Source organism: Myotis daubentonii, chromosome 3 (genome assembly GCF_963259705.1).
Source record: "Myotis daubentonii chromosome 3, mMyoDau2.1, whole genome shotgun sequence".
Lineage (NCBI taxonomy): Eukaryota > Metazoa > Chordata > Mammalia > Chiroptera > Vespertilionidae > Myotis > Myotis daubentonii.
In genome coordinates this window covers 219,543,417-219,566,621 of record NC_081842.1, presented here as the reverse complement: position 1 = coordinate 219,566,621, position 23,205 = coordinate 219,543,417, and the positions used below count along the sequence as shown (strand labels likewise).

Here is a 23,205-nt window from a genome sequence, read left to right as displayed (position 1 = left end):
AGAAACCCTTGGGTGCCGGGCAGCCGGGCCCTGGACTGTAGCCACAGAGCCCAGCAGAGAACCCCTAAGTGACCGTCGGGGGGCATGTCGGGCACCCAGCTCTGCCTCCTCCAGAGGGGCCTGCGCGGGGCCAGAGAGACGGGCCAAGCTCAGGACAAAGCAGAGGCAGCAGCAGCTGCTCACTGGACACCTGCAGGCTCTCTCCCAGGTGTCTGACCGTCCAGCCAGGTCGGGGAGGGAACACAGAATGGCAGGCAGACACTGCTTTGCTTAAAGAAAAACACTTTAATTTCACACTAGTAACGAGGGTGGGACACCGAACTCGACAGCTGTGGGGCCAAACTATGTACAGCGCAGGGGCCATCCCTGGGCAGCAGCCCTCGGGGTCAGACGGGTGGGAAGTACAAGTATTAACAACAGGCAGCGCGGAGGCCGTTGGGCGGGTGGCTGCTGGCTCAGTAGAAGCAGACGGTGTGCAGGAAGGTGCGGCCGCTCTTCTCCTCGAACTCCTGCAGCAGCTCCTCGATCTCGTTCTCCATGTCCTCCGTGTGCTGGATCTGCGGGCAGAGAGGCGTCTGAGCGGGAGGAGGGGGAGGGGGGTGAGGGTCCGAGGCCCCAGCAGCCCCGCAGGTGCTGACCATGCTTCCCACTCCTCATGCCGGGTGGCCCAGGCCTCCCCTGGGAGAGCGCAAAGGGAAGGGGCTGGGCTCTGAAATCAGGGCCTGCTGTCCAGTGTGTCCCATGTTCCATGGAGCCCGGCCGGCTGGCTCAGCGGGTGAGCGTCGACCTATGAACCAGGAGCTCAGGGTTCATTCCCAGTCAGGGCACGTGTCCGGGCTGAGGGCTTGATCCCCAGTGTGGGGTGTGCAGGAAGCAGCCAATCAACGGTTCTCTCTCATCACTGATGTTTCTCTCTCGCTCTTCCTTCCTCTCTGAAATCAATAAAAAATATATTTAAAAAATGGAAAAAAAGTCACATGCATTGCAGCTCCGGACCCTCACTCAACGGACACCGGGCACAGAAGGGCAGTCCCTTTCCCCCGAGTGGGGGGCGCACCGTCCCATGCAGGGTGTGTGGCAGCATCTGTGGCCTCTCCCCACCGGCTGCCACCAACTTCCCTCCCAGTTGTGAGATCACAAGTGTGCAAACACAGCCAGGCGCCCCGGTGGACAACCACTGCCCTAAAAGGCGTAGGTGCTGCCAGGGGTCAGCCTGGGTGGCCAGCTGGACTGCAGCCAAGGCCATTGCTGGCCCCAGTCCTGGCCTAAAGTAAGGTCCCTGAAGAGCGCCACCCCCACCCCAATCACTCAGCTTTAGCCAGGGTGACCCAAGCCACACGTGTAACCTCGGGGACATGTCTTCCCCCTGCAGCCTTTTCTCGTGCATGACGGCCGGATCATGGGCACAATCGCTGGAGCTTCAGCAGCCACACTGGACCATGAGGCACACGGGGAATGGAAGCTGTGCTGGGTCCCTCAGAGCAAACCAGCAGGGTGCACCTATCTCTAGACTTCTTGGTTAAACTTTTAAAAAAAAAATACTAACCCAAGGATGTTTTTCCCATTGATTTTTGTGTTAAAAAAATATATTTTTATTTTATTTCATAGAGGAAGGGAGAAGGAGAGATACATCAACGATGAGAGAGAACCATTGATCAACTGCCTCCTGCATGTCCCCCTATTGGGGATCAAGCCTGCAACCTGAGCACATGCCCTTGCCTGGAATCGAACCTGGGACCCTTCAGTCCGCGGGCTGACACTCTATCCACTGAGCCATGCCAGCCTGGTCCCAATGATTTATAGATACAGTGGAAGGGAGGGGAGGAGGGGCAAGAGAAAGAGAGGAACCACTGACGTGAGAGAGACTCTGATGGGCCGCCTCCCGCAGCCGGGGATCAAACCGGGGACCCCTGGGGCGCAGGCCGAGGCTCCTGCCATGTGTTTCTTCCTGTTTCTGTCCCCCACGCCAGCTCACCGAAACCCAGGGACCGGGGCAGAGCCAGGGCTGTGGGCTCCTCCGTGCTCGGTGCTTTTGTCACGCGTAAGAGACACTTTGCTCTGAGCACAGCTGCGGTGGCTGCACCAGCCCTGGCTTTCCGCACAAGGGAGGTGCCAGGGCCAGGGGCCGGCCGCCCGGAAGGGCCAGTGAAGGGATGTAGAGCCCCTGAGGCCCTTTGACACCTTGACACACGGCAGCTTCATGGCAGCGAGACCCCCGCAACCACTGCCTTCTGTCAGCGTCACACGCAGGCGAACTGCCCAGAGCAGCTACGGACTCTCACACCGTGGGCTCCCTCGGGTGCAGGACCTGGGTCTGGACCCTGAGCACCGCCGCCCGTCCCCAGGTGCCGGCGCAGCCAGAGCAGGCCAGGCGGGCGGATACTCACGCACTGGCACAGCTCGCAGATGAGGAAGGCCCCCAGCGTGGCCTCCTCGTGGTTGTCCTGGATGTCCACGTTGATCACGTGCACTGGCTGGCAGGTCTCCTGCTCCCTGGAATTCAGATCTAAGGGGACAGAAATGGCACGACGTCACCTGCCCTGGCCGAGCACCAAACCTCCTCCTCAAAATGGCTGTGACCCAGTGAACACCAGGCCCCGCCTCACCCCTCACCCGTCCTGGGAGAAGCACTCAGCCGGCTCTGCCCTGAACACGATGGGCCAAAGCCCCTGGCCAGGCCCTCCCGGCCGGCTGTGGGCCCCCTGGGGCCGGGGGGAGGGGGAGGGGGAGGATGAGGGACGAACGCACAAGCAGGCAGAGGGCCCGGGCTCACCTTCCACCACCTGGTCGTACACCCTCTCCTCGCAGGTGAGGATCAGGTCGAACAGGTCTCTGCAGTTCTGGAACCGCTCTGGCCGGGGCTTGATCCGCTTGTTCCTGTCCAACATGTGCAAGATGCCGTTCTGCGTGTAGCTGGGCACGGGGTTAAGGAACTTTATTGACTTTATTTTTTGGTTAATCCTCACCAAATGATCTTTTCCCATCGATTTTGAGAGAGTGGAAGGGTAGGGGAGAAACAGAGAGAGAGAGAGACGTCCAGGTGGGAGACTGGGTCCTGGGATCGAGCCTGCAACAAAAGTACGTGCCCTTGACCAGAATCAAAGCTGGACCCTTCAGTCCAAGGGCCAATATTCCATCCACGGAGCCCCGCCGGCCAGGACTTCAGGGGAGACGTCATGAACTCAGCTGAGCGGCGTCTGCACAGGCAGAGCTGCCAGGCTCCACGGGCAGGAGCGCCCAGGCCTTGAAGCGGGCAAGGCAAACGGCGGCCCTGTCCTGATGGGCGTCAGGACCCGCCCACCTCAGCCGGCCAGGCCACAGCTTCCAGACCAACAGGTTCCAGAAGTGGAGACCTGAGGCGGGCCACCTCCAGCCACCGTTCTCGCCGACCCACCAGCCGCCCGACTCGCCCCGCAGCAGCTCTGCTCACGCCGACCCATCAGCAAGGACACGGCTGACCGTAAAGCCACCCAGCCTGGCTCAGCAACAGCCATGCAATCCCAGAAAACCGGCAGCAAAAAGGGAAGGTGCCGGGATCACCACAGACAGAGTGAAAGGGGCCCCCCACAGTGAGGTCCACGCCAAGCAGGTGACCCCTGAGCTGGAGGCCCTCCTTGGGGGTCCTCCAGACAGGGTCACACCCCCACCCAACACAGTGACCCTGTGTTCTTGGGGCCCCAGGGAGAGGGTGTGGCCTGTAAGGGTCATTCCGGACCACTGGAAAGATGCATCTCGTTAATTCCATTTTAGAGGTACAGACCGGCTGATGCGGGAATTCTGAGTGACACATTCAATGTCTCCCAGACAATTTATTTAAATCAGCTCAGATTACTCACATTTCCTCCCTTCCTTTCATAATGTATTTAAGTGGTTTATCGAACAGTTTTAACTTAAAACGATGCTAGACTGTTAGCCGCGGTGTTCTGGCTCCTGACACTTTCCAGCTAAGTTAGTGAAGCCAGCGACCCGCAGGTTTGCTGCCCAGCCCCACCCCACGGGCTCGGCCAAGGCTGCGGTTCAGCCTGTGGTTAGCCCCTCCCCTGCCACCCAACCAGCCTGGCCCTCGGGAAAGGACCACAGACAGTCCTGCGAGAACTCGCACTCCCCTCCACGACTCAGGCAATGTCACAGGAGGGTGAGCTCGTTGGTGAACCAGACCCCGGCCCTCATTGGCGGGACAGGAGGTAAAACAGTGGCCTTTCGGGACTATTTTCTGGCAAATTCCAAGGATGTATGGCCTGCGCCAAGCCAAGCAGGACCAAGGGCAGGAGGTGCCCGCGCCAGCCCTTGAGCAGGAAACCAAACCCACCTGCCTTCAATTCCCAGAGACCCAGAGCTTCTCGAACCCCCACTTCAGGCCACAAGGGACAGGAGGGGGATGGGGATGAGCTGAGCCTGCCACCTGGACGAAGCCCCAATCAGAGCAGAGCTGGGGCCAGAGGGAGCGGCCGTGAGGGGCGAGCTGCTGGGAGCAGCAGACCCCAGGCCCTTTGTCAGAGCGAAAAGCTCCCGCAGCCCAGGACGCCTCCTGCTGAGCAGGGCTCCGCGTGCAGCGCGTGCGCCTCAAGCAGCCCCGAACCCAAGGGCACACCCTGGGAGCAGCAGGCACAGGGGGCCTGAGGCCCAGAGCGGCACGGGGAAGCAGGAGGACAGGGCTGACCCCCCTCCCTGAGCGAGCGAGCACTTAGGTTTTCAGTCACAACCCCCGCCCCCAGCACAGCTGCTCCTGTGGCCGCGGGCAGGACGGGCCTGGCTGGGCCTCCCCTGCAGTGACTCCGTGTGAAACAGGAGCTGGGGGACACCTCGGCAGCTTCCTACCCAGGCCAAGGAGAGAGGACAGAGCAGGTGGGCCCTGGCTCTGAGGGACACCTGCTGAGGGCACGGAGCGGGCAGGACCATCTGCACCCAGGCCCTGAGGGCCCTTCTGCTCCTCCGTGGCCATCCCTGGAAGCTGCTGGTGCTCACGGTGCAGGGCTCCCAGCTGCGTGGGAGCAGGAGGGCGTGGGCAGCGGGAGCTGGGGGCCAGGCCAGAGACCCCTGTGGGCGCTTGGCTCAAAGCAGAAAGCAAGGGAATGTGCTGCAGGAACCGGAGAAAAGACCAGGCCCTAGCAGCAGGGCTCCCCCGCTGCCCTCACTGAGGCCCTGATGATGGGCAGGGGCCTGCCATGCCCCCCTACCCCGCTCCCCAAGTCCCAGTCCTGGGTGGACAGAGCACTTCCCAAGGGCAGGAAGACTCCCTCCAACCTCAGGAAGGGGCAGGGAGGCCGGGGCAGGGACAGCCCTGACCCCAAGCCAGGCAGCACCCCTGGACAGGGCAGGAGTGCAGCCCCCCCGCCACGCTCCCTCCTAACCACCAGGGCCCAGAACCTTCACCGCCCCCCCACCCCACCCCTGCACCTGTGGGGTCATCTGCTCAAGTCCAGGCTGGACGGGTTGTGGTCGTGGTCGTGGTCGTCCTCTGCTGACAGGATGCTCAGAGCCCAGGACGCCCTGGTCGACACCGACTTCCCTCGGCCCCCAGATGCAGTCACACCCAGCTCAGGTGTCCCCACTTTGTACCTCAGCCTTGGAGGTGACCCCAAATCCTCTGTGGTTGACACTCCCTAAGGGTGGGCCATGCCAGGGAGCCAGCTCTGCACTGGGATCCTGTCACCCAATTTAACTTCTAATCTTAAACTTGATCAAACAAATGTCAGGCACAAACTCTCAAGTGGGGCCCAAGTCCCCTGGGGGGGGGGGGGTCCTCAAAGGCACTGTGGCTCAGAAGTGCCCACGGGAACACCCTCCCCAGGGCTCAGGCAGGGCCCTGGGACCACCAAGGCGGTCACAGCAGGTCCAGCCGCACTGGGCTGGGCTGACACTGCAGACTAGGCTGCGCCTGCTCAGCTCAGGCACACACTCCCTGGGACGGGCCCAGCGCCCGCCCCCCCGCCCCCTTGTTTCGAGGGCAGGAGGGCCCTATGCCAATTCCACAGCCACCAGGAGGGGCAGCCCCAGCCAGGAGGTCCGACTCCTGGCCAGTGACCCCTTCTCTGGTGTCTCCACATCCCCTCTGACCCCTGCCTGGTGGGTGTGCCCGTCCAGGGACCCCTCCCCTGCAGCTGGAGCTACTTGGGCACCCAGGGGACAGGCGGTTCCTCAGCAGGGAAGCTGCCCAGCCCATCTCGGGAACAGCTCACTTAGATTTTATGATGATGCAGCGGCAACATGTCTGCCTTTACCTGTGACCAGCCCCAAATGAATGGGGCAGTGGCCCGACGAGCTCTGGACTTGAGGGCCAGGTAGGCTGGCACCCCTGGTTGCTCAGCCTGGCATCTCCCTCAGGACCCCTCTCTTTGAACCCCCCTCAGAAAGTTTCCCCTGCCATGGCAGGAGGGCCGCACCCCTGAAATCCCATACCCCATCCTCCAACGCCAGTTAGAGCCACGGCCACGGCCACCTGGAGCTCAGATGCAGCACAGGCTGAAGGGACCACATGTGGGAACCATTGCAAAGCACGCCCAGTGGGACCAGGGTGAGGAGTGGCTGCCACCCTCTCCTTCCCAATCCTCCCACGGCCCAGAGAAGCAACCCACCCTCTCCCATCGCGGATACAGGTGACACCCCCAAGGCCTGCCGCATCCTACATTTTCCTGGCAAAGCGTGGAGTCAGCACGGATACAAGACGTTTCCCATGACCACAGGCCGGGCCCAGCGGCTGCTGGCCAGGTAGGTGCATCCTGGAGCCCATCCCCCACTGGAGGGCCGGCACCAGGGCAGGAGCCTGTGGGGAGCCCCTGGCACACGGGGGAGAGGAAGAACGGCCAAGAGCAGCTTTAAGCTGGAGAACCTCCCAAAGGCCTGTGGGGCCAGCTGGGAGCCTCAAACCACTCAGAACCGCTCAACAAAAGCTTTCGAGCAGCACTTTTTATATTAAGAAATAAATTCAAACTCATTTCATAATCAAAGCAATTTCTGCAAAGCATGTAGGCTGCACAAGCGAGAGCGTGGGAACCCGAGTCCACTCGAAGAGGCGCTGCCCTGCTGCCCTGAGACGAGGGCGGCCAGCTCTGCCGGGGGTCTGCAATGGCCCCACCCCCCTGGCTTTAGGTCAGGTGACCCACTTTCAACACACCGGGTGTGTGTGTGTTGGGGGGGAGACCAGGTCCACCCCTTAGGCCTGGGCGAGTGCACAGTGAGCATGGCCAAGGCACCGCCGATGTCCAGACCCCCAGGTGACCCTGGCTTCACCTCATTCACCCCAGCAGTCGGCTCTGCTCAGCTTGTTAAATAAACAAACATCATTTAAAAAAACAACGTAAACACACAGCTGCCGACCAGGGTGAAACGCACCAGGGTGAAACGCGACAGGGAGAGCCCAATGCTGCCCGTGCCGGCGCCAGGCGGGCGACAGGGACGCCAGCACAGTGAGCCCGGCCTGGGGGGCGGGCCAGGCAGCTGTTCCCACCCACCAAGCACAGCACGAGAAAGCGGGCCAGCTGGGAACACGGCTGACGAGACCCGAAGAAGTTTCTGGAGCAGCCCAGTGGCTGCAGCTACAGTGATGGTGCGGGGGCCTCAGAGAGGACGGGCCCCTCTCGAGCGCTGTGCCCACTAACCGCACACCCAGCACGGAGGTCAGGAGGCTGTGGGATATACAGTGCGAGAAATCATTTTTATTTTTAGCTTTTACCCCCTGATAAGAAAGAAGTACACAGTGAAGTGGTGGGTACACACGTGTTAAGCCAGGGCCTAAACGACAATGAGACTGAGATGGAGAAGCATAAAGTGACTATGACGGGAGATCGGGAGGCAGAGGTGCTGGACACAGGCTCTGGGAAGGGGTTACATTCGAATTTCAAATCCATGTTTAGGGACAACTGGTCACGTGTTCAAAGCCCACGAACATGTTTGGAGGCAGGCTTTCACAAAGCCGCTATCCACCGAAAGGTTTCAAACAGCCCAGAGCCTCCTGACAGACCAGCCCCTCCTCCCGGGCCCGCGGCGTCCCCGCAGCTCCAGGCTGGCCATTCCACATAGAAGCAGGTGACCGTCTCTCCACCAAAGGCTCCCCAAGGCCGCTCCCGGCTCAGCCGGGCTCCTCAGCAGGAGCTGGGGCTCCTGGGGGGAAGCTCAAGTGTGGAAAATGACCCCCCGGAGCCACACGAGTGCCCACAGGAAACACTATGTTTAAGCCACTCTGTATTCATGTGAACTCGTGGCAAAGGGAAGAAAATTTAAGGTCAAGGGGGAACATGTGCACTTAAAAACCAACGGTTGGAGGCCAAAGACGTCATCAAGCAAGAAATGGAACAAACTTGGCATTTGTTTCTCAAAAAGAAAAAAGACCGTCCGATGCACACTACAACATGGACAACCTCAAACCCCGCTGGTGTGAGCAGCGGCCAGGAGACCATGCGTCATGTCTCCAGCTGTAGACTGCCAGAAGAGGGGCACCCACTGAGAGGGTGGGCAGTGCGGGGCTGGGAGAGCTGGGACGGAAACAATGTTCTGGAAGCTGCCAAGACGGCGGCACAGCCCTGGGAGATGCACGGAAGTCACGGGCTGCCCTTTGGACGGACAAACTGCACACACCACACACCACCCTTTTCGAGTTCCCTCGTTAACGCAACTCAGAGGAGATTTCGTCTGGAGGGTCAGGTCAACTCCGGTTTCCTGAACTATTAGTAAATAATCCCCAAAAGGAAAATGGTAACGAAACTGTGACTAACCTAATTCCTGCTCCTGCTGGTGGAGAAAACCACACCAGCTATTTCATCAAGTCCTTTGCTCCTAATGGGACAACTGGCAAAACCTTACTGAGGCCAGTCCTTGCGAATACCATGATGCCAGTGCACGCAGGGACCTGAGGCCTGGCTGCGCCGGGCAGATGCAGGCCGCCTCCAGAACCTGTCACTCTCTCCATGGAAAAGTCATTTGCCAGCCCTGGCCGGCATGTCTCAGTGGTTGAGAGCATCAGCCTGCACACTGAAGGGTCTCAATTCCCGGTCAAGGGCATGTACCTGGACTACAGATTCCATCCCCGGCTCCGGTCAGGGTGGGTGTGGGAGGCAACCAATCAATGCGTCTCTTTCTCTCCCCCTCGCTCTCTCTAAAAATCAATGGAAAAAATATCCTTGGGTGAGGATCAACAACAAAGAAAATTCATTTGCCCCATGTTACAGCTTAAAACAGTGGTTCTCAACCTGTGGGTCGCGACCTCTTTGGGGGTCGAACAACTTTTCACACGGGTCGCCTAAGACCATCAGAAAACACACATATAATTACATATTGTTTTTGTGATTAATCACTATGCTTTAATTATGTTCAATTTGTAACAATGAAGTTGGGGGTCACCACAACATGAGGAACTGTATTAAAGGGTCATGGCATTAGGAAGGTTGAGAACCACTGTCTTAAAATATTTTTCTAGCTTTCTACTGGTTACTAGAGGCCCGGTGCACAAAATTCATGCATGGGTGTGTGTGTGTCCCTCAGCCCAGCCTGCACCCTCTCCAATCTGGGACCCCTCTCATAATCCAGGACTACTGGCTCCCAACCGCTCGCCTGCCTGCCTGCCCTCTAACCACTCCCCTGCTGGCCCAGTCCCCCCCAAGTACCCTCCCCTGCTGGTCTGGTCCCTCCCAACTGCCCTCCCCTCCTGGCCTGGTCCCCCCACAAGTGCCCTCCCCTGCTGGCCTGGTGCCCCCCAAGTGCCCTCCCCTGCTGGCCTGGTGCCCCCCAAGTGCCCTCCCCTGCTGGCCTGGTCCCCCCCAAGTGCTCTCCCCTGTAGGCCATCTTGTGTCCACATGGGGGCAGCCATCTTATGTTGGAGTGATGGTCAATTTGCATATTCCTCTTTATTATATACGATAACTGCCACTTCTGCAAACACCAACCAGGCATCCTGTCCCGGCACGGGGCTTAGCTCTTAGCTGCACAAATCAGGAGCAAGTGAGGAAGCAAGCAAACCGCTAGCCCCCCTGAGCTGGATGCTGGTCCCATCACTCATCAAGGATCCCCTCGCGTACGTACTGCCAGGCGACCCACTGATGCCCCTCCCCTCCCTCCCTCTGGGCGTCTGCAGTGTTTAGTGACCCCTGGAGCAGATACCCTCCATTACTGGGCAAGGGCTGCACTTGGGTCACGCTAAGCACCAAGCACAAGGTTGTTCTGCCCCTCCCCCACCCTCCAGGAGACAGAACTTCCACCCACATGAAGTCAATCAAGCAATGAAGGTGTCCCGTGCCGCTACATGCCCAGCTTTGTGGGGCAATCAAGAGGGGAGGGGGCTTTCCTACACGGGGTGGGTCGCCAGGAGACAAGTACTGTTGGTGACAGTGGGCACAGCACCCCCCCCCCCCCGCTTTCTGACATGGCAGAGGCACGCGCGCGCGCACACACACACACACACACACACACACACACACACACGTGCAGTTGTCTTTGGAACAGATGCTTCGGGGGGGACACCGAGTTCTGAAAAGTGGGTTCTGCTTCTGTTGAACTATCAGGGACACGCACATCACCCTCCTGCTCAGAGCCCCTCTGGATTTCGTCTTTTAAAAATGTGTCAGCTGCCGGCCGCTGTGAAAGGGCCTCTGTGAGCACTGAGGGAGTGTGCAAGCACACCACCCCGTTCTCACTGCTCCTGTGGGTGTGAGCTTAAACGTGAACGCTGCTGACAGAATATCTTCAGAACCAGCCAGGGTCTCACGATAAGCTCCAAGCACACGGAAGCCTGGGGCTAAAACCCAGCTCTTTCCAGGAAAAAGGGACCCTGGTTAACGCTGCTGCCAGGCTAAGGGCAGCCTCAGCTCCCAGGACCCGGAGACTGTCCTGAGGCTGCTCCTCGGCCAGCCAGCGCCCGGCCTCTCCTCCTGGCCCAAGAATGTGAGCAGAGCAGTTGCTCCAACATGGAGGGAGGACACAGGTGAGGACTCACCACTGGAAACACTCAGGGAGCTTCCCCCAATGCAGGCTCTGCCTGGGGTTGTGAGAAAGGGCCCGAGAACAGGCACTGCCCCAGTTGCGAGGGCTCCCGCCCGCCCAGCACACAACCTGGGGGACTGGCTCCAGGTGCCACCCAGACCCCCAAGGCCCACTGCAGTACCGACAGGAAGTGCCTGTTTCTGCCCCAGTGCCCCCACCCACATCTACCTGGAGCCTGGCAGGAGCGGGGGCTCACACACGAGCTACAAGACCTCCGGGCCACTCCGGCTAACGAATCTAGATGGACAGAGAACACCTGTGACCTATTAACACCTGTGCCAACATGGAGACCAAGCGTTCCATTTGGTGCTACATCCCTTTCACCCGAATTCAGCTGGGTTCCACCCTGAGAACTACACGTCATTGACGGCAGAAGCCCAGGAGTCCACAGCAGCACAGGGTGGTAGGTGCCTGGTCAAAACCCCGGCAGCGATCACCTTAACCACACACAGCTCGGTGCCACGTTCACAAGACTATATTTAAGAAGTACCTTCCCCTTAAAAACCACGTGAGAACAGAGTGAGCAGATGCCACCTGCAAGCTAAGGAGAGCGGCCTCCAAGAGCCCAACTCTGCCCACACCTTGATGTGGGTTTCTGCCCTCTAACGGTGAGAAAATAAATGTGCTATTTAAGCTAAAAAACAAACAAAGCACAAAACCCTTTCTTTCGTGAGTCTGAGGAAGCAGAGCCAGCCTGTTGCCTGTGCCTGATGCAAAGCAAAGTTCCTTCAAATTGTCACTTACTAACAGGCTTCCTTTGCTCACACACGAGGCCTTTAATGGATCTGACCTTCCAGAGACATCACCAGAGGTGGGTGCAGCAGCCGGCCGGTGTGGGTCAGTGCACACCCACCGGCACACACCTGCCTGCTCAGGAAAGCAGGCGGCCCTGCAGTGAGAAAAGCAACGGAGCCTGCGGTTCCCTCCCCCATCTCATCTGTGTAATATCATGACCTTGTCACCATGGACTTCCCGTGTCTGTCTGCGTGCCCTACGTGTCCATGGCCCCCAGGGTGCTGACCCTTGCACTGTCCAAGCAGCACTAGAAACGCACTTAGTTCTCTGAGCTGAGAAGACTCAGCACAGCACCCAGCGGCGGCCACGATCCCCCCGCCTCCCAGACGCCCGCCGTGGGCCGGCACGATGCCTGTGCCACAGACCACCACACTGGGGTCTTGAAAAGGGGGACCCGCTGGGATACAGCTCCTTGTCTTTCCTAAGGAGATCGTTGTACATCTGATCATATGTCGTTTTGAAATCATAAACGTTGGGCTTGTCGGGCGCTGGCCCTGGGAGCTTCACGTGAGTCCCTGTTCCGAAGGACCGGACACTGAATCCCCGTTTGCTGAAAGACACAAAGGAGACAAAGATCACAGCTGGGTTAAGTCAGACACGGACCCTGCAAGCACGGGGCATGCGGTGGGAGCAAACAAATGAGTAACCCTGTTGGTATTCGCGAGCACGCTTTTAAATACTGAACTTTAAGTACTTTATTCAAATTTGAGAGTCATGTAGCCTGTGACACAAAAACCAGATGAAACCGAAAATAACGGTGACGCAGGGCTGCCTGCCACGCCGGTTCTCTCCCACAACACGCTCCTCAGCTCCAGCGGGGCCCAGTGCGCAGCGGGCATGACAAATGGCTGCTAGATGAACGGGACTCAGGCCGCACTCAGGCGGAGCTGCTGAGTGACTAGGAAGCCTCTGGATAAGGTGCTGGCATCCGAGTGTCCAGCTGTGAAAGCTGGTGTCACCGCCACCTGACCTCTCACTCCTGGGAGCCCCCCGCCCCCCACATGCACCTGCAACCAGCCCCAGAACTGTCGGCAGCGGCGCTCAACCACCCAAGACAGAACCTGCAGGTCCATCCACACAGCAGGGCACTTCCTGCCACTGAGAAAGGGTGAGGGGCAGCACGTGCACCGAACCCAGAACTGGTCAGAGGACACGGGGAAACAGATGAGTGGCCAACCAACCGAGGGCCAGGCACTCAGCGGTGACATTCCGCACGGGCCGCCACTGCACATCCCGACGGAGCGGGAGGCCAGGCGTAAGGACGTCCGCAATGTGTGCTGTGACCAGAGGGCAACAGGCCCAGACACCAATCAGACTTGCTGACCACCTCCGCCCAGTCCCCACCCTGCCCCTCACCAATCCAGGTAACATACAAGAAAAGGAGTATTTTCTGTCAAAGCCCCAACCAGCCCGACAAGTCACCTCAACCATGGCGGTGGGAACCAGGCAGCGATAGGAACCCACTGCCTGCTCGATCCCCACAGGGGCCATGGTCATCCAGGCTGGCCGCACCTGCTTCTCTGGAGGTCATGTTCCCCTAAGCTGGCCTCCCAGCTGACCACTGCCCCACAGGAACTGCCCCAACAAGCCACTTCCCCTGCAAGTGCCCTAAAGGTGCTGCCAACGCTCCAGCAACCTAACGGCTATTTAACCAACCCTTTCCGCAGAGTGTGAAACCCATCAGCCCGCACGGCTCCCCGAGGGCAGAAGGACTCATGGGAAAGCAAGGCGCCGAGAAGCCCACAGGCACCAGCTCCCCCACCTCTTCACTGGCTCACCCCTAGGGCACCAGGAGCTGCCGCTCTGGCCAGCGGGAGGGATGTGCTGAGACCCACAGCTCCCCAAGGACCGGCGTGGAGCTGAGGCCTGTGCCCAGCAGAAGGCAGGGTCGTCCCTGTGGAGGGAGCAGCCAGGCCTGGGCCTCAACCGCGAGCTGAGGAGCACGTGGGCCGAAGGTGTGCATTAACCAGGGAGAACACTTGTGGCCAGCAGAGACCTAAGTGCGAAAGCAGCTGCTCAACACGTACCTGGGCCCACGCTGGGTCTGTCTCCAGAGGCCACACGTCTTTCACGAGCCCTGCCTCCTGGCGGTCGTGCTAAACAAGTCACGTGAAACCACATCCAGAAACACCGCTCCACTCAGCTGTGCAGACACTGCAACTGAAGGCCTGTGGCAGCCCTGTGGCGAGCAAGTCTACGGTGCCGTTTCCTTTTCTTTTTTAAATACATTTTTATTGATTTCAGAGAGGAAGGGAGAGGGAGAGAGACAGAAACATCAATGATGAGAATCACTGATTGGCTGCCTCCTGCACGCCCCCTCCTGGGGACCAAGCCCGCAACCCTGGCATGTGTCCCTGACCAGAATTGAACCTGGGACCTTTCAGTCCACAGGCTGACGTTCTGTTCCACCGAGCCAAACCAGCCAGGGCTACAGTGCCATTTTCTAGCAGGCTAAGATGATGATTACCTAGTCCTGTGGTCAGCAAACTGCGTCTCGCGAGCCACATGCGGCTCTCTGGCCCCTTGAGTGTGGCTCTTCCTAAGCCTTAGGAGTATTCTAATTAAGTTAATAACAATGTACCTACCTATATTGTTTAAGTTTAAAAAATTTGGCTCTCAAAAGAAATTTCAATCGTTGTACCGTTATATTTGGCTGTTGACTAATGAGTTTGCCGACCACTATCCTAAGGTATGTACATTGTTGGTTTAGAGCAGGGGTGGGCAAACTTTTTGACTGGAGGGCCACAATGGGTTCTTAAACTGGACCGGAGGGCCGGAACAAAAGCATGGATGGAGTGTTTGTGTGAACTAATATAAATTCAAAGTAAACATCTTACATAAAAGGGTACGGTCTTTTTTTTTTTTTAGTTTTATTCATTTCAAACGGGCCCGCAGGCCGTAGTTTGCCCACGGCTGGTTTAGACAGTGCTACTGCACACTTTAACAGACTGCAGTGCAGCGTGCATATCCATGACTTATGTGCGCGGGAAAACAAAACACACAGGACCTGAGGGCGTCTGGAACGCACCCTGCAGTGTCTCAGCTGTGATGCAATGAGGTAACTGGATATTCGGGAGAGAATTTTTGGGGTTGAATCCAGCTGGCGTAGCTCAGTGTCACTGAGCGTCAGCCTATAAACCAGGAGGTCACGGTTTGATTCCTGATCGGGGCACATGCCTGGGTTGTAGTCTCCAGAAGTGTGTGTGCGCAGAAGGCAGCCGATCAATGATTCTCATCATTGATGTTTCTGTCTCTCTCTCCCTTCTCTGAAATCAATTAAAAAATACATACTATAAAAAAAGAAAAGAAAAAAGAGTTGCTTAGGCCCTGGACGGTTAGCTCATTTGGTTAGAACGTTGTCCTGATACACCAAAGTTCAGGTTCAATCCCCAGTCAGGGCAGGAACCAACCAATGAATGCATAAATAAGTGGAACAGCAAATCAATGTCTCTTTCTCTAAAAGCAACAACAAAAAACAAGTAAGGAATGTATTAAAATGAGCCAACTCTTAAAATGAGCCTAAGCACAGCCACACTTGAAATCATCGACGAACTATCCAGTGAGTCCATCCGAGCCACAGCAAAGGAGTCAGGAAGCCCCAATGGTGACATTTCCAATGTGAAAAACCACCACTTCTCCTGGCAGCAGGTTCACCTTCCATTTGATTCGACAGTGTTTCCTGAAGCTCAGTATGTGCTGGGGGCAGTGGTCAAAACAGACCCATCTCTCTCCTCAGCTCCTGGGGGATGAGAAAATAAACAAACATCCAGGACACAGGACAGTGAGGAGCACGTCCAGAGGCTTCTGGGAGACCCCCTAGAGCAGTGGTTTTCAACCTTCCTAATGCCGCGACCCTTTAATACAGTTCATGTTGTGGTGACCCCCAACTTCATTGTTACAAATTGAACATAATTAAAGCATAGTGAGTAATCACAAAAACAATATGTAATTATATATGTGTTTTCCGATGGCCTTAGGCAACCCCTGTGAAAGGGTCGTTCGACCCCCAAAGGGGTCGCGACCCACAGGTTGGGAACTGCTGCCCTATAGGGCCTTCCCGTCCACATGATGCAGCTGTCTGGGTCCGACCTGCGGGGATGCCACCTGGCAGGCCTGTCTCCTGCTCATCGTGTCATGCTGGGTCTGAGGTTTCACTGGGTGTCCAGATGGAACACTCCCCATAGCCCTGACAGTAACTCATCCCCAAGGTAACCGGGTCCAGCCCTCCCCGCAACCGCCCAGACAAGGCTCCTCGCTGGCTGGGTTTCTCTGAGGAACTGCCTGCTGCCATCCTCACCGCCCTCCAGACTCTGAGATCGTCACCAACCATGTTTAAAAATAAGATGAATGCAGTTTGTTCCTCCCCCAACAAAATGCTCACAAGTGGTAAAGGCTAATTAGCAGCAAAGCCCTGCTTCTTCTAAGCTGGTGCAACGACATAACAGCCCATCCTGCGTGTGACAGCTGTGCCGTGTGACAATTTGTTTCTTACATAAGAGAACCGAGGGCTAGAATAAAATTCCTGACAACAACAGGCTTTGTTTCAACGGTCAACTATTTTCTATGTTAATCTAACCTTCCAAACAAGTGTTTACCAAACGCCTTCACGAGTACAAAAATCTTTCATCAAGAACCTATCTGCCCCGGCCAGTGTGGCTCAGTTGGTTGGGGCATGTCCTCTACACCAGAAGGTGGCGGGTTTGATTCCCAGTCAGGACACAAGCAGAAGACAACTGATCGACGTTTCTCTCCCTCTCTTTCCCTCCCTCCCTCTCCCTCTAAGATAAACAAAACCTATCCAAGACAATGTTAAATGTGGGGGTATAGAATTGTTTCCCTTGTTATCCAACGACTACAGGGAAAATGCTAACGTTAAGAAGAACACCAGAAGAATCCAGAAGAATCGTAAGAGGGTCAGTGCTGTAGTGTGAGCACTAACCTACTGGGAAGCATGCCTCTGGCTAAGAGTGAGCCCAGACCTGCCAGCCTCCTGGGAGCACAGCCTGTGGGGACAGAGCCCTCACCACATCCCCTCCACAGCTAAGTCACTGCTCCTCAGCCCCATCGCTAGCTACGGGACCTCATGCCCACAGAGCACAACCAGCTGCTCCCAAGCTACCTCACCTACAGTCTGCCTGCAGCTTCACTGTGAGCCGGCCAGGACTGGGAAGGCACACTTCTGAAATGTCAACGTTCCAATAAAAGTTGTATTCTCACCAGCAAATTGTGGGCCCAAAACACATTCCAATAAACATTTTCTATGATTTCATTTATGATGATCCCACAGGCCAAGAATGAAACGGAGCAGCTTCTAAGCAGATCTGTGCCTGAACTTGTGACAAATGTGCCCTTTAGACTGCCCGGTCGGTGCCCTGCTTGGACACCCTCCTGCCCCGTCTCCTCACAGGCCACCTTGCTCTGCCGGCCACTGGGGGCTCCCCCTCCACACAGCACCAGCACCAGCAGAAGGCAGTCCCAGGCCAGGACGCACACGGGCTGCACCGGCTCAGGCGCCTGTCCTCATCCGGAAGGGCCGGAGGAGACCCGAATGCAGGGAAGAATGCTCAGCTGTCGGGGCGGTTCCCATGCCTGGTCTGCCCGGTTCTGTGTCAATGTTCACCTTCAAACGGAATTCTCCAACCTGTCCTGCTTCTGAAGACAAAAACCATGTAGCCCCTCAGAGCCCATGAAGGTGGACGTGGTCCTCTGCCATTCCCAGGACCCGACTTCAGACCCAGTCACCTTTCCACATCATTTCCAGTTGGCTTCCTTTTTCCTTTAAGTTCTCCCAGAGCTGAGATATCAAAGATGCAGCTACAGAGGCTGCAGGACCCAGCTGACCCAGCCTAGTAAGCAGTTTCTGTAAATGTGCTCAGACCAGAGGTTTTGGGCACCTTGAGTGGGAGCACCCTGAGATGTGCCAGGTGTGTGACCACACCACCTCAGGCAGCCTGAGACACGTCCCCTCTGGGAGGAGGTCCGAGCGCCTTCTCTCCCCGTGTGGCTTGGGGCCCACATGATGTGAAGATCTGAGAGCACCATCCAGATCGGAGAACTGCAGGACCTCAGTTGACTGTGGCACCCCCACCTCCACCCCCCGGATCCCTCCTTCAACCCAGGTTTTCCCATCCCGAGTCTTGGTTGTCACATCTACAATGACCGGGGCCCCTCGGGTCCCTCACAAGCTGGGGCCTCCTGCTCTGGGCGGCGCCTCCTCCCCTGTGCCTGTGAGCATCTAAGGGTGTCCAGACGCAGTCAGATGGGGCTGGGAAAGCACCTGCTAGAGGAGCTCCAGAGACGGGCTCACCTGTTTGTCCCATGTTTGCAGCCCCTGCTCACCTTCCCAAAACCACACAGCCAGGGAGTTGTGACTGAGAACTCAGCCCAGCAACTCATAGAAGTCTGTCTTTAAAATTTGTTTTGAGCCCTGGCCGGTTTGGCTCAGTGAGTAGAGCATCGGCCTGCAGACTGAAGGGTCCTGGGTTCGATTCGGGCCAAGGGCACATGCCTGGGTTGTGGACTCGATCCCCAGTGTGGGGCGTGCCAGGAGGCAGCCAATCAATGATTCTCTCTCATCATTGATGTTTCTCTCTCTCTCTCCCTCTCCCTTCCTCTCTGAAATCAATAAAGATATATATTAAAAAAATAATAAAAATAAAATTTGTTTTGGATTGCTACATGTACAATTAGAAATGTAGCTTCCAAAAATCAACATGCCTCTTAACATCTAGGAGGTAGTTTGGAACAAAAAATGAATTGGCTCTAAAGAGAAATCTTAATCCACAAAGTACAAAGAACAGGAGTCTCTATGGAAGCATACAAGTCTTCCAACACCTTAAAAACCTAATCCCCGCCCCCCCCACTGGTATTTGAAAAATTTTAGTCTGAAAAGATAAAAATGATCACCCCAGGGAACATTCTGACTAGCTCTAGGAAGTGCCAACACTCATTATCACTTGTATTCGACTTGTCAAAAAAAAAATGCAGTCCAAGCTGATTTCAAGAGGGCAAAAACAAAACAAAACAGGGTTTCACTGATAACTACCTACAGAGTGCGTTCAGGTAACCACATTCTTTTTGATATTTGTCTGTTTTCCTATGCATACTCTTTTGTATTTGTAACCAGACTGCACACAAGTTTCTTGCTTTTTTCCATCTACCACATCATTTTTCTTTGCTTTCCACAAACATCACCTTTAAGGTCTAAATCTCTAAATCTGACTTTCGTAAGCTCTCCTAATTGTAACAGAAACCTTCAATAAGTTTCTGAAAATGCATTTAAGCCCTGTAAAAAATCCAAATACATAAAGCCATAAGTACTTTTTCAACAGTGAGAAAGACATGAAAAATTGTTCAATATCAAAGCAATTTAAAAATAAAGGAAGGTGAGATCCACACTTCTGCCCTGGTAGCATGAAAAGATTGTGAGGAAATGAAAATTTTATAAATAGGTATTTTCTGGAAGGCAGTCTGGCAAAAACGTATCAAAATGTAACTCTACCTCTAGGAATTTATGCCAAGGAAATAACCAGAAAATGTGCAGATACTTAGATGGCACAAGGATGCTGACATTGTACGACTGCAAAATAGAACAAGAACGCTCAAATGTCTATTAATGGGAGACTGGATACAAGTCACCCTGCCCAAGGGCCCAACCACTGGCTGTCACCACAGGAACAGATGTTCAAACTCAAAGCATCAAAATGAAAGTGACCCTGGAAAAGTTGCTCAGTTGGTTAGAGTGTCGTCCAGACACACCAAGGGCTTGATTCCTGGTCAGGGCACATACAAGAAGCAACCAATGAATGCGTAAATAAGCAGAACAACAAATCGATGTGTCTCTCAAATAAATAAATAAAAAAAACCACAGAAATGAGTACTGCAACCAGACCATGTTCACATGATGTGAAGAGAGGTTAGAGCTTCGTTTTGTCTCCCTTTAAGTGTATTAGACACAGAAAAATGGTATTTTGAGTGATCTTCATCTTCCATATTTTCTTCAGTGAGAATTTTGCAAACAAAGATTACTTTTTTAACAAAGGAAAACACTCCCCAAATAGGCATTTTAGAAATTAAAGAGCCATGTCTGAAAGAACCTTACATTCACCACATGAATAACGTGTTACCCTAAACTTACCTCCTTTGTCCTCATTCTGCCCTTGTGATGAGTAAACTTGAAAGACAGTAAACTCGGTAAAAGCACACAAAAGAATTCCTACTCTGGCTTGTTTTGCCCCTCTTTCCACAGGAGACCCAATGCTGTGCTCCCACCACTATGAACCACTAAGAACTTGCTATCTTTTTACTTTTCATTTTTATTTATTGACTAGGGGCCCAGTGCATGAATTCGTGCACCTTGAAAGGAACTGTGGGCCGCAAGGCTGTGGTGGGCACAGTGATGGGTCTCGGCCCATCCTCCTCACCCCTACCCGGCCCCTCCCGCCACTGCCCCTGGTACCGTCTGCAGGCAGCTCTGCTCCCGTCGACACCCCACACACTGAGGGCGCTGTTCCCGCTTGCACCTGCTGACAGTGTGGAGTGACTGGGGCCGTGCCAGCAGCGGTGCTAGCGGGGCCAGTGCTGTCAATGGTGCGAGCAGCAGCTGCTGCCCCTATCACCCCTCAGGAGCAGAGGGAGGTGGAGGAGCCCTCAGGGGCGATCGGGGCCAGCAGCCACCACTCACACCCGCTGATGGCAGCGGGTCACTCTCAGTGCCAGGCACTGGCAGTGGGTGCGAGCGGTGGCTCTGGCGCCAGCAGAGGGTGTGAGTGCCAGCTGGGACTGTGGCGTGTGGGAGCAAAGAATTTTCAGTAACCACCAGAGGCTCACCCCAATGACAGCAAGTGGTGCCCTGCCTCGGTCACCTGCTCCACCATTACCCCCATGGCCAATGTCTGCCATGCTCTGCACACACCCCCTGGTCAGTGCACATCATGGCGACCGGTTGTTTGGTTGTTCCTATTGTTCCACCGTTTGTTCTATTTGCATATTAGCATTTTATTATATAGGATGTTAGAGAGAGGGGTAGGGAGGGGGGATTGTGTATCGATCTGTTGTTCCACTTATTTCTGCACTCAGCCTTGGATTCTTGTGTGTGCCCTGACCTGGATCAAACCCACAGCCTTGGTGTTATCTGGCTGACGCTCTAACCAACTGAGCTCCCGGGGCCAGCCCAGGGCATCAGACAGGCATAACTTTGAAACCGATTTCACTCACAAAGTTGCTGCAGGTAATTTTTTAAACTTTTTCTTTTCTAAGATTTCATCCCAACTTTATTACACAAATACTTAGTAGTAGGACTTAAACAAAGGATCACCAGCCAGAACCAGCAGGATGAGGTGGTCTCCACAGCACCTGTTATTATAATTAAAAACATTAAATATCAGTTCCCTTGAGTAGTTTTCCAGGGGTGTGAACGCGCATTCTTCTGCTTAAATTTACCCAATTTTGCCGAAACCGGTTTGGCTCAGTGGCCAGAGTGTGGGCCTGAGGACTGAAGGGTCCCAGGTTCGATTCCGGTCAAGGGCATGTACCTGGGTTGCGGGCACATCCCCCATGGGGGGCGTGCAGGAGGCAGCTGATCGATGTTTCTCTCTCATCGATGTTTCTAACTCTCTATCTCTCTCCCTTCCTCTCTGTAAAAAATCAATAAAGTATATTTTAAAAAAAAAATAAATAAAAAATAAATAAATAAATTTACCCAATTTTTAATGACTGGAGACATAATGCAGTTGGGGGGTGTGACCCAGCACAATGTAACTCCAGCATATGTCTAGTTTTAAAATAACTTTACAGTTTAAAAATAACTTGCACATAGACTTCTCAGGTTCAAAGCGTGTGATAACACGCTACCCCAAAATGGCCTCCCGTGAATACTGCGGACGGGCCGCCGATGTTGGTTGGGAGGCGTCAAGCTCCCCCTTAGCAGATCACGGCCACGGGACCCTGCCCGCCTCAGCAGGGAAACCGGAGTGCGGGGCCCCGCTCTCCCCAAGTCACCCGGGGCTCAGGCAGGGCGGGTCACAGCAGCCAGGCTCTGCGGTGCTTCACATCCGCACACAGGGGCGCCGGGAGCGAAGGCAGCTCCCACTGTGCTTTACTGTCACCACCGACGGGTGCACCGAACTGTCACAATAATGCGAGTGACCGAGGGGGAAACTCTGTCAGGCAAGAATAAACTCTCACTAAAGACACCAGGGCCCCCGAGGAGGAGTTCCGCTGAAAGATCACGCGAGGCGCCCACTCCACTGCCCTCCAGAGACGCCGGGGCCTTTCAAAGGGGTTGGAGAGGGTTTCTGACTTGAGACTTGAACGTGTGGCTAGAGAGAAGCAAACACACAAATTCCTGACGTCGACAACACGGCTGTTTCCCTATTTTTTTTTAAAAGCCTCTTCCTGTGCTGAGGTCACGTCCCGCGGGCTTCCCAACAGGTGGTAAGTGACGCTTCGCCCTGGACCCTAAGCCGGCGTCTGGGCCAGACAGGCCCCCCATTTTCCGATGCGCCGACGGGCGTGCCAGGCGGGCGCGCCGAGCACCAGCCTCCGGGTCTCCCAGGAGCTTTGCGGTTCCGGGGGCGCGGGAACGTTTTCACTTCGAACCTGGATTTCCCCGCGATGCTGACCACACGTGGGCGCACCGCGCGGCCGACCGCACCCTGTCCACCCCTCGCAGAGCTCGGCCCCCGGAGTCCAAGAGCCCGGGCCGGGCAGTCCCCCGGGCTTCCTTCAGGGACCGCCCGGCCCCGGACGCGCCGGGGAGAGCAGAGGCAGCCTTCGCCCAGCTCGGGCCGGAGGGACGGCGGGCCGGCCGGGGGACGCGGCGCGCGGGGCCAGGGCGGAGGCCCACCTACCTAAGGATGTTGTGCGCCTCCATGCTCCGGTTCTGGTTGCTCGAGCAGACCACCGCCACCCGCAGCGGCGACGACGGCATGGCGGTGGCCTCACCGTCCGCTCCCTCCGGCTCGGGACTCCCACCCAGGCGCGGCTCTTCCGCGCGACCAAGATGGCGGCCGCGGCTCCCGGAAGTCATGACGCCAAGCGGCGGCGCCGACGACGTCCCGCGTCGGGACGCGCGGCGCGGGAGGACCCGGCGTCCCGCAGGCCTCCCCGCGCGGTATGAAGCCGGGCAGCGGGCGGAGGGAGGCCCACCAACGGGCGCCGGGCGGGCGAGCTCGCCTCTGCTGCGAGGGGGCGCAGCCGAGGCCCGCGTTCCTCACAGGAGCTGCCCACCGACCGCGTCGGCGTGCTGACGTCACAACGCCGCGCCGCCGTCGCCGAGAGTGACGCGAGGCGTCGCGAACGTCCCGCCGTTGTCGCCGGCAGTGACGCCACGCCGGCCCAGACAGGCGTGGGAGGTGGCTGGGCGCGACCCGGCGCCTGTCCTGGCCGCTCTACGCGCCCCAGAATCCCCTGGGGCCCCGGGTTCTCCCTCGCTCCCGC

The 23,205-nt window shown here is 56.3% G+C and overlaps 1 protein-coding gene across 1 annotated transcript; it reads right to left on the bottom strand.

Moving 5' to 3' along the window:
• Nucleotides 1–262: 262 nt before the first annotated feature.
• Nucleotides 263–22,977, bottom strand: SSU72 (SSU72 homolog, RNA polymerase II CTD phosphatase). Its single transcript, XM_059691584.1, has 5 exons — nucleotides 22,617–22,977; nucleotides 12,173–12,316; nucleotides 2,774–2,913; nucleotides 2,388–2,506; nucleotides 263–557 (listed from the first exon to the last, which is right to left on the bottom strand). Exons 1-5 carry the CDS (start codon nucleotides 22,793–22,795, stop codon nucleotides 456–458), a joined length of 684 nt encoding a protein of 227 aa, XP_059547567.1. The 5' UTR covers nucleotides 22,796–22,977; the 3' UTR covers nucleotides 263–455.
• Nucleotides 22,978–23,205: the final 228 nt, after the last annotated feature.